The sequence below is a fragment of the Xenopus laevis genome, chromosome 7L (assembly GCF_017654675.1).
Source record: "Xenopus laevis strain J_2021 chromosome 7L, Xenopus_laevis_v10.1, whole genome shotgun sequence".
NCBI classification, from domain to species: Eukaryota; Metazoa; Chordata; class Amphibia; order Anura; family Pipidae; genus Xenopus; species Xenopus laevis.
This window is the reverse complement of record NC_054383.1, coordinates 17,117,652-17,127,500: the sequence shown is the minus strand read 5'-3', so window position 1 is coordinate 17,127,500 and position 9,849 is coordinate 17,117,652. Positions and strand designations below refer to the sequence as shown.

The 9,849-nt window shown below is 36.9% G+C and overlaps 1 protein-coding gene across 1 annotated transcript in view; it reads right to left on the bottom strand.

The window, feature by feature from the left end:
• Positions 1-9,849, bottom strand: part of ebf3.L (EBF transcription factor 3 L homeolog) — a gene marked incomplete at its 5' end in the record, with an annotated part of 133,316 nt that overhangs the window by 15,696 nt on the left and 107,771 nt on the right. The window contains 1 exon segment of the mRNA NM_001090332.1: positions 1,733-1,821. Within this exon segment, the coding sequence (NP_001083801.1) occupies positions 1,733-1,821 (89 nt within the window).

Genomic DNA, 9,849 nt, shown 5'->3' with positions numbered 1-9,849 from the left:
CAACTGAGCAGCAGAGACACTCGAGATCCATGTGTGGTTAACTATTGTCATTTTGATATTATCCTTTTAGAACAATGAATAGAAAGCAAAGAGAAAACATGTATGCATAATATTCTGAACTGTCTAGCCAAATCCACCGTGTGTGTGTGTGATATATATCATGAGCATAAACATTGCATGAAGGCTTTGCCAGCTGAATTTAAATGAAAAGTCCCTCCAGATATTAATATGGGAACTTCATTTGCTATCTAGCTAAGTCGGGGACTTATAACAAAACCTTTGTAAACAAAAGATTAAACTGAATCAAGCTTTAGAAAATGAAAGGAAAACAACAGTCAAATAATCACAGATCAGAGTGGGGCTGGTTAGATTGAAATCACTACAGGCTACTGGAGTGGAAAATGTTTAATTGAACTATTTCATTACGCAGGAAGTTTATGTTCCTCTTGCAGATTTCAAAGTACTTGCATCTCTAAAGTCTTTTGTCTTCGGTTCTTCCCTTCTCTACAAAAATCTTTCTGACTTCGTACAAAGAGATCCTTGGTGGCTCTGATGGGCTACGCTTCACTCGTTTACCAGTATTGGAATTATATATCTATATATTGTCACCAATTTTGCTTTTCAACTGCTTTTCAATGAAGTTGCTCACACTTTCTCTAGGTTATTGCTGTCTCTTGGCTCATAGGGCATGTCAATGAGAGCAATATAAATAAAAATCTCAGAAGATTGTGTTTGGCCATTGGTCATGGAGGTGGTAAAACTGACAGCCAGTCAAAAGGCATTTTCTAAATCAGTGATCCCCAACCAGTAGTTCATGAGCAACTCACCAACCTCTTGGATATTGCTCTCATTGGCCACATCGCAGGTGCTTATTTTTGAATTCCTGGCTTGGAGTCAGGCATAAAAACCAGGTATACTGCAAACAGAGCCTTCTGTTGCAAATCACGGTACTTATTTGGCATCCCCAGGAACTTTTGTCATGCTTGTGTTTCTATACAACTCTTTTTACATTTGAATGTGGTAAAAGAGGTTGGGTATACCTGGTTTAAATCAAAACCTGATGGGTCTCTTGGATTCCGGTAATTTTAAATACCAATGCTACTTCTTGGTTAGATTGCCCATTATATTTAATGTAAGGAGTAAGCTCATTGGCTAAACCAGTGGAATCTTGAGTACAATTGTTATATTGTATAGACTCTAGAGTGCTAGGAATCCCAAAAAAATATATCACAGTAAGACAAGGTCGAAAGTTATATAGAAAGTGGCCAAGTTTGTCCCAGTTTAACAACACATTCCAACAGAGGAGCTTATAGCTAAAGTGGGACAAACACAAATCAAATGTCTTTTGTTATAATAAGCATTAACACCCCCACCCCAAAAAAACACTTATGTATCCATAATTTGAAGGAATCAATTCCCTTGACAAATATTTTGGCCCCTTTTGACACTCTTATATGAAGTGATACCCAACCTGTGTCTGGCCTTCAATTAGAGTGTTATTTAAGTGTACCACATATTATCCACCCCTCCCCTTTAGCTTTAAGCTAATTAGCTCGACTGAGTCAAGAAATCTGCACAGTGATAGCTTGGGAAAGGGCAAAGATGAAAGTTCATTTATAATGAAACCTGTACATGCTAGCTTTAAAAATATCAGCGCACAATACAGGGGTTATTTGGTTCTGTTCCATTTTCCATTAATAGAATGACTGATATACTTTAATATCCTACTGACCTTTGGTAACCGTTCTGGGTCCCCTGGATGCCTTGGAATGACTTTTTGTAATCTTTGAAATCCATAGTCTATGGTTGGTTCATTCAGAGCTGAAAGAGGAAGATGGGTTGATGTTTAATTGTAGTCAATGTATATCACTTACAATCAGTATTTGTTTAAAACAAAAGCATCAATTTAACATTGTGAAATAGTGAAAGTAACAATTACATTCAATGCATATACCTGTATGGGCACAAGTTTTTCTTGCTCATGGCCACCAAGGTTTATGCTTTGGATAATCAACATGGTTGTAATCAACACACTAATTGATGGTCACCAGATTAGATGACAATAGGCCACACTGGATGCGTGGGTGACCATATTACACTGGATACAATGCTTCAAAGTCACTAAATGTAACCACAATGCCCTAGTTTAACAGATTGAGTCAAATAATCAGCAGATATATTGAGTGCAAATGATGTGTGCGGATCGGAGGTGTGTCAAATTTGCACCCATTTATTCACCCATAGCAATCAATTATTATTAGTTTTGATCAGTCTGCTGCAGGTAGAGTAATAACTGGAACAACATTGTGCCTGTTCCATCTGTGCTTGTCCCTTACTTAGTGGATCCTTAAGGTCACTTTCTCTTCCAATGACTAATTCACAATGGTTATAACCAATTTTAGCATTAGTGCCCCATTAACCAAAGGGTAATTCCAATATGGATGTGGAATACTTATACTTGTATCTTGCCCACGTGTGCTAGTCATTATTCTGGCATAAGCAGGTCCATTCTACACTATAAAAAATAAGCCAAGTGTAGCATTAAATATATATAATGATATGATGCTTTTATCAGATAGTGTTTTTCATAGTCGATGTGAATGTATGAGAAACTGGCAACTATGACATATGTCCAGCTATTGCTTGCTTCAGATTTATCCCTGTGGTCCTTTTTTTTTTGTGTAGCATATTGCCTAAGTACAAACCAGGCAGGAGGAGCACTTAATCTTGCAAAGCTTTAATAATCTGTGAACGGCTGACTACAAACTGATGTAGAGCACTATCATTCTACAGCTGCAATCCACTAGCCTCATGAAATTGCAGGCCACAAATAGTAATTAATCTTTTTTTACCTTCAAATTGTAATTTTGACTATGAACTGTGCTTGGTCATAAATCAGCGACACATGCTGCTGTGTACGGAGCATGCATCAAGATCCTGACTCGGTTAGACTGCACACATTGTGTTTAACAAGCTTTATGAGAAGTCATAGAGCTTTATTATAGCTGTGGCAGACTCCATACCCAAACTGAGCCTGGAGGCCTAAAGACTACAGTTGGGATGAAAATACTTATTAGTGTATATTACTCCCTAATGCCAAAATCATTTTTAACCAAGCAACTCTCCCGTGAAAGGTGCAATATAAATCAATATATTTTTTTAAAGACTAATAGAGACTGTCTTGACTTATTCATTACTCAACCTGCAATTTTATCCGTCGCTCGTTAGGTACCATGTAATTTCATGATTAACAACACCAAAAAAAAAAAATTGTGTGCAGCGGTGGGGGTGGATGGGGAGAGGGGACGTGGGTGTGAAGCATTTTTATTTGTTGCTATAAACCTTGAGAAACATCATCTACCATCGGACTGTTGTGAAAAATTTGTTTTTTGTTTTAGTTTAGCTTCTTATTTCAGCTGACTGTGTGTGAAGCTATAGAAATAGGTAGACACTTCCTATGAAGTGCTTAAGGCCCACCAGAGCAAATATTGTGATGGACCACAGACATTTGTGTTCTTCTGATGTACTATAAACTGCACAATTACCATAGAGGCTCAGCTGTCATGTGCTCTTGGTATTTTGATCACTGAAGACAGAAAACTCAAGCCATTGAAGATTTAGAGGTAGAGTCTCTTAAAGGGATACTGTCATGGGTAAAAAAAAAATTTTCAAAATGAATCAGTTAATAGTGCTGCTCTTGAGCAGAATTCTGCACTGAAATCCATTTCTGAAAACAGCAAACACAATTTTTTATATTCAATTTTGAAATCTGACATGGGGCTAGACATTTTGTCAATTTCCCAGCTGCCCCAAGTCATGTGACTTGTGCTCTGATAAACTTCAATGACGCTTTACTGCTGTACTGCAAGTTGGAGTGATATCATCCCCCTCCCTATTCCCCCCCAGCAGCCAAACAAAAGAACAATGGGAAGGTAACCAGATAGCAGCTCCCTAACACAAGATAACAGCTGCCTGGTAGATCTAAGAACAACACTCAATAGTAAAAACCCATGTCCCACTGAGACACATTCAGTTACATTGAGAAGGAAAAACAGCAGTCTGCCAGAAAGCATTTCTCTCCTAAAGTGCAGGCACAGGTCACATGACCAGGGGCAGCTGGGAAATTGACAAAATGTCTAGCCCCATGTCAGATTTCAAAATTGAATATAAAAAAATCTGTTTGCTTTTTTGAGAAATGGATTTCAGTGCAGAATTCTGCTAGAGCAGCACTATTAACTGATTCATTTTGGAAAAAAAATGTTTTCCCATGACAGTATCCCTTTAAATAAGTCCATGCAGAATTTTATTCTTCCATAGGCAAGGAACTTTTTTGAAATACATTGTTTTTTTAAGTTTTCATCATAGCTACCTAGTATAATTAGCTAGCATTCCCAACAATTGTTTTTAGTCGTATTTATAAAGAGGCACAAAGCATCTTGCAAGGTATTGCCTGAATATTAACTCAATAACATGACAGAAAGTTGAAGACTACAATTTGATTTGACATTCCATCATGTATTCTGGAGACAAAGGTCCACACAGCAATGTGAAGTAAGACATTTTCTTGTTAATAAAGAATTGATCCAATGTATTGATTTTACATGATATGGCTTTTGCTGAGATTTCACCCTTCTTTTTCATTCTGCAAATAGTAAGGGCTCCAAAAAAACACAGCATATGTGACACGGCAAAAATATTAGAAGTCACTGGGATGCAAATTTCATATGTGTGGGACCTCTTCATAATCAGCCCATTAATCATCAGAAGCTGTCAACACTGACTTTGGGGACAATCTGTCATGTTCTCTAGGTTTTGGTCTACCCTAGGCTATAGTTGTGTGCTTTGGAAGAGGAGACCCAAGGCTTTATGGAATGCCTTTCTTGACGAAAAGGGTAATTAGGCATTGTATTACAGTTATGGCAAGAGAAAATAGTAGGATCCACATGCAAGTCAGAGTTTCCTCTGTGTCTACCTAATTACTGTGACTGTTTGACTTAATGAATCTGCTGTGATGAAAGGTGATCAGAAAAGATAGATGGCTTGCTGCTATTGATTTCATGCAAATGGCACTGACAGGGCATTGAGGCTTTAATGCAAGCTTTCAGAAGCTTTATGACTTGTAATAACTTTACTCTTTCATCTCAGAACAGATATTTCCATCTATTTCAGATGCATTCATTGGACTCGCTGTCTTCGGAATTGTAATTCAATGTGTCCAAAATATGTCTTTGTGTAAAAACTGACTTCCTACCTTGAGACTTTTCTAAAAACATATAAGTGATTAGTCCTACCACGGTAAGTCAACATTTCAAACAAGGAGGAAAAGTGTTTGGAAACCAGCTATTCAGATGGGGTTGCAGATGAAGTTTGTAAGGAAAAATTGGTATACTCGTGGCCAATGAAATATGGGAGATAACTAGTGGTGTTCCAATCACCCTGTGTGTCACAGCCCTATATGGAAGTATATTCCACAATGTTAATTGTTTTCTTTATATATATTTAGGTTTCTTGAGAAGAAGGAAAAGTGATTTGTCAGAGAAGAGATTTGGGTAACTTGGGTAAATTATGTAGTTTTAATTGTAATGACATTGCTTTCAAAGCGCCGATTGTAATCATGGCTGTAGCTTTTGAAGTTGAGCCTGCTTAATGATGTCTGTGCAATTTAATGGCAAACTACAGAAAATAAACAATATAGGAATGACATTGTTTTGCAATTTCACTTATAGGTAACTGTTTTAAAACTAATAGGACCTACATACGGTGAACTTATTTTTCATCAGGCAGGTTGTGGCTATGATTAGTTTTTATACTGGAAATCATTATAGTAAAAAAATAAATTAAAATAACCATAATCATATAGCCACATACCATTGTTAAGTTGTTTACCAGGCCAGAGTCCCTTGTATTCTAATCCAAACAATTTAGAATCATCTAAAGTTATCATAAGGCATATGCTTGTTTTAGGTATCACATTAGCATTGCATTCACAATACTCTTATTATTCTTTATCAAACCAACAATCACAATCAAAGGTAAGTCAACTTTGATAAATGCAACAGACCTCAGCCTTAGGAGAGATACCCATGGGGGGAAATGATTTCCGAAGTGACACTTTAGTCTCTATCAATTTTCCAATAATTTTTTTTTTCCGTATGAGCAGAGTTGTTTGTAACTTCCCTTTCCTTTCCCTTCAACTTGCAGGCTACTAATACTAAAACTGCAAGCAGATCTAACTCACACAGATCAGAGCAAATAAAAAACCAAAAAAAAAAATGAACTAACTCCCCGCTGCTTGACAAAATGAGGAGCAGGAGAGACTTCACTGGCAAAATCTTCTGTAAAGTAGAAAACACAAGACCTTTTGCACACATCTAATAAATCCTTAGTGTGTCGAGTTTACAAGCCAAGAGTCCAGCCGAGCCAGGGCAAAGCGTTGGCACGTCCCAGTCACAGAGTACTGAGCTAGGCCAATCAATACTACTTTCCTGTTTTAGAACTGGGTAATTATGAGGTGGAGAGATTGCCTGACCTTTCACCTGCACTGCATTACTTTGCTGATATTAAGATAAATTGCCTGATTTTGGGTAAACATATGCTGCAATTCAAACTGTCAGCACTGGTTTGCTCAGGGATAATTTGTATTGATCTCCCAGCTTCTTCCCAATTTTGCTTACTGACCTCGTGGATAATTAGAGAAGGAGCCTTGGGTAACTTTAAATCATGGATTTTTGAAAATATATATTTCAAAATTTGCAAAAATTATAGAACGAGACTCGTTTTCTTCTGGTGTTCTTCTTTTTCTGGTGTCCTTCTTTTTGCAGTTTGTGTGTGTTTATATTTGTCAACACTGTGGGAAGTTGGGACTTTATAAACAATGCTTTCACATTATTATTTTCACATTATTACTTCTAATAACACTATTGTCTACATGAAGAACATGTATTAAAAATTGCACACACATATGGCATCTATTATATAGAATGCTGGGATCCTGGGTTTCTGCATATAAGAGGTAAATGCCTTAATGGAGACTTGTGTCAATGTATTTCTTCCATAAAAATGTCTTGTAGAGCACCATACTTCCATAATTTATCTTCACCCCAAGTAAAATGGACCAAGAGTATTATATTGAGCATGGGCCCTACCCAATACGACATAAGGGAAAACTTGGGAAAATGATAAAACATGGCAGTGTAGCATTATGGAAGGAATTACCCCAGACCTGGAATTACCTGGCCGAGAAATTTGTAACATTTATTATAAATAAACAAGAGAAGTGTTTTGACATCAATAGAGATTAGGGCCTTATTTTTCAAAATCCAGATTTAAATAAAAAAAGTCTATGATTTGACCTTATTAAAAAGGTACAATTTAATCATATCGGGGACAAACTCAATAAAATCGAGCGAAAACCTGTTTCTTTTAGTTTTCCCCGAATCGCTTGATTTTTTTGGTGCTTATTCCCGAAAAAGGCCCGAATTTTATCCGGATTTTTGCCAGAAAATTCTGAAATAGTCGGATTTCAGCACAGACCACAGAAACTTCCAAATAGACTTATATACAACCTCGGCAGGTCTGAGATGCCGGATTTCCATCCTCTGGGTATAATAAATCTCCAAAAATCTTAGGTTTTTTTTTTTCCACTAAAAATTTGGATTTTATAGTAAAAAAAAAACATTTGACATTTGGACTTAAATAAATAATCCCTTATTGTTGCTTAGTTAAAACCAAATAAAGCTACTATCTGTATTACCATTTAATTCCCCTGTACTTTTAACATTTATATAATGTTTTGGTTTTACAATTTCCTCCCACCCTCAAAAAAAAAACCCTCAATAATCAAAGAATGCCAAATAAATATGCGCACAGTTATAAAATGTAAGATACAATTAGATTAGTAGCCTGTTGTACCACAACTAATAAAACATGCCTTCCATGTGAAATATCTCTATATTAACTATGCCATAAGATATTAACATTCTTCCTTTAATGGGAGGCCTTTTATCTGTTTCAAATACATTATTCGCCCTTTTCGAGATAAACTGTATTAATATCCATTTGAGCAGGCTACAGTGGCCTAATGCATAGTAATTTTTGTCAGAGAGCTTTTATTTTAGAATAAGAAAATTACACAGCAATAAAATCTGAATGAATAAGAGGCGAGCATAGCAGGAATCACATTCTATGCCAAATGAGGCAAGCAATCAGACAACCTCTGAAAGAGCCAGATATCCTGTTATCATATGCAGGCTAGTATCCAGACTGGGTCAAACAAATAGGGTCTGACATGACCAAATACACTCAATGAATCCTACATGCAGAAATAGCCTACAGCTCAGGAAGGATACATATTTAAATACATCTGAGTGCTCTGGAGTTAATCTGGTTGCTTTACATGCATTAAACCATAACAGAAGAAACATTCTAAATATTTAAGTCATTCCACTGTACTGGGGGGATTAATCATACCACAATTGATAAAATTTTAACGCTCAGTGATGTGAGTTGAGCTTGGGATTGCTGGAGCTAATGTGGCAGCAGAGAACAGTACCAGTTTGCAGCTGTGCCCAGAAATGATTCAATCTGCCAGCTACAAAAAGGAAATATACAAAAAGTAGAGTGACGGAGGGTTTTTCTTCCCCTGATATGACTTATTCCCTGTTTACTTGGAAGACTTTGCCAATGACATGGACCTCAAAGTCTTTATATGATGATTATAATGTAATTGTTATTCTTTGTTGTTTTATTCTTTCTGAATATTGAAGGTGAAGTGAGAATATTTCCTTTACAGATCCCTTTTTAAAAGTTCTTATTACCAGCTATGTATTGCTTGACTATTTGACCACTCGTAACCAAGCCAACAGCTTACTGGTCCATGTATGGACCCAAAACATTGCTCTCCTTGAACAATATATTATCTTGGTTCATTTAGATAATGACCCAGGTGGCATATACATCATCTGGGCCCAATGGGTCAGTACCACCCCTCGTGATCAGATTGTTGCCCCACCTTTGAAGTATGTCATTTCCTACATCTGGTCAGACAAAAAGATCCATCCATGTATGATCAACTTCACTTCAATATTTAAGGCAACAAGGGGGGGGGAGAAGATTCTTCCAAGCAAGGATTGAGCACTGGAAGTGTAGACTAACCAATAGAGCTTTGAGTATATTAGCCTTGATCTTAGACTGCAAACTCAAGGTTTCTCCCCCTCCTTTTCCAGTGAATCTCTTTAGTTATTCATTGGACAGGAATAACAAGGATCATTCATTCCTATGATATATATCGACAGAGCTGAATGGTCTTTCCATAATTCTACTAAACAACAGGAATTCTACAGCCTCTCTCCGTAGTAATTGTTACCAAGCAGAAAAGATAATATTACAGCTAGTGTGAATTTATGTCAGATTGGCCAGACTCTCATACATAGCTTTGTCCTTTCCACAAGCCGTCCAGCCATTCCCAGCATTCCCTTTAAATTCTATCATTACACAAATTAAGAGGGAAAATAAAAAAGCAAAAGATTGTAATGCAGGAAGCGAGTCTCTTTCACCACCGACAGTCTATTGTTTTTAGCAAGTGTGCGGCCAGCAAAAGAGATATAACAAAATCAGCATTTGACACACATTTTCCTTGGGACTGAAAAACCTGACTACAACAACAGTAATAACAGGAAGACATTTATTTGCTTCATTCCAGCTGCTGGTTTCGGCTATTAAACGAGTTCCAGTTGCATTTCAATAATGATCATCTTCCTGTAACTTCCAAATCATGCATTTGTCATAATGCAGTCGTTTTCTAGTTACAAACAGATCCTAGTAATGAGGCCGTTTTTCACATTAGCCGCC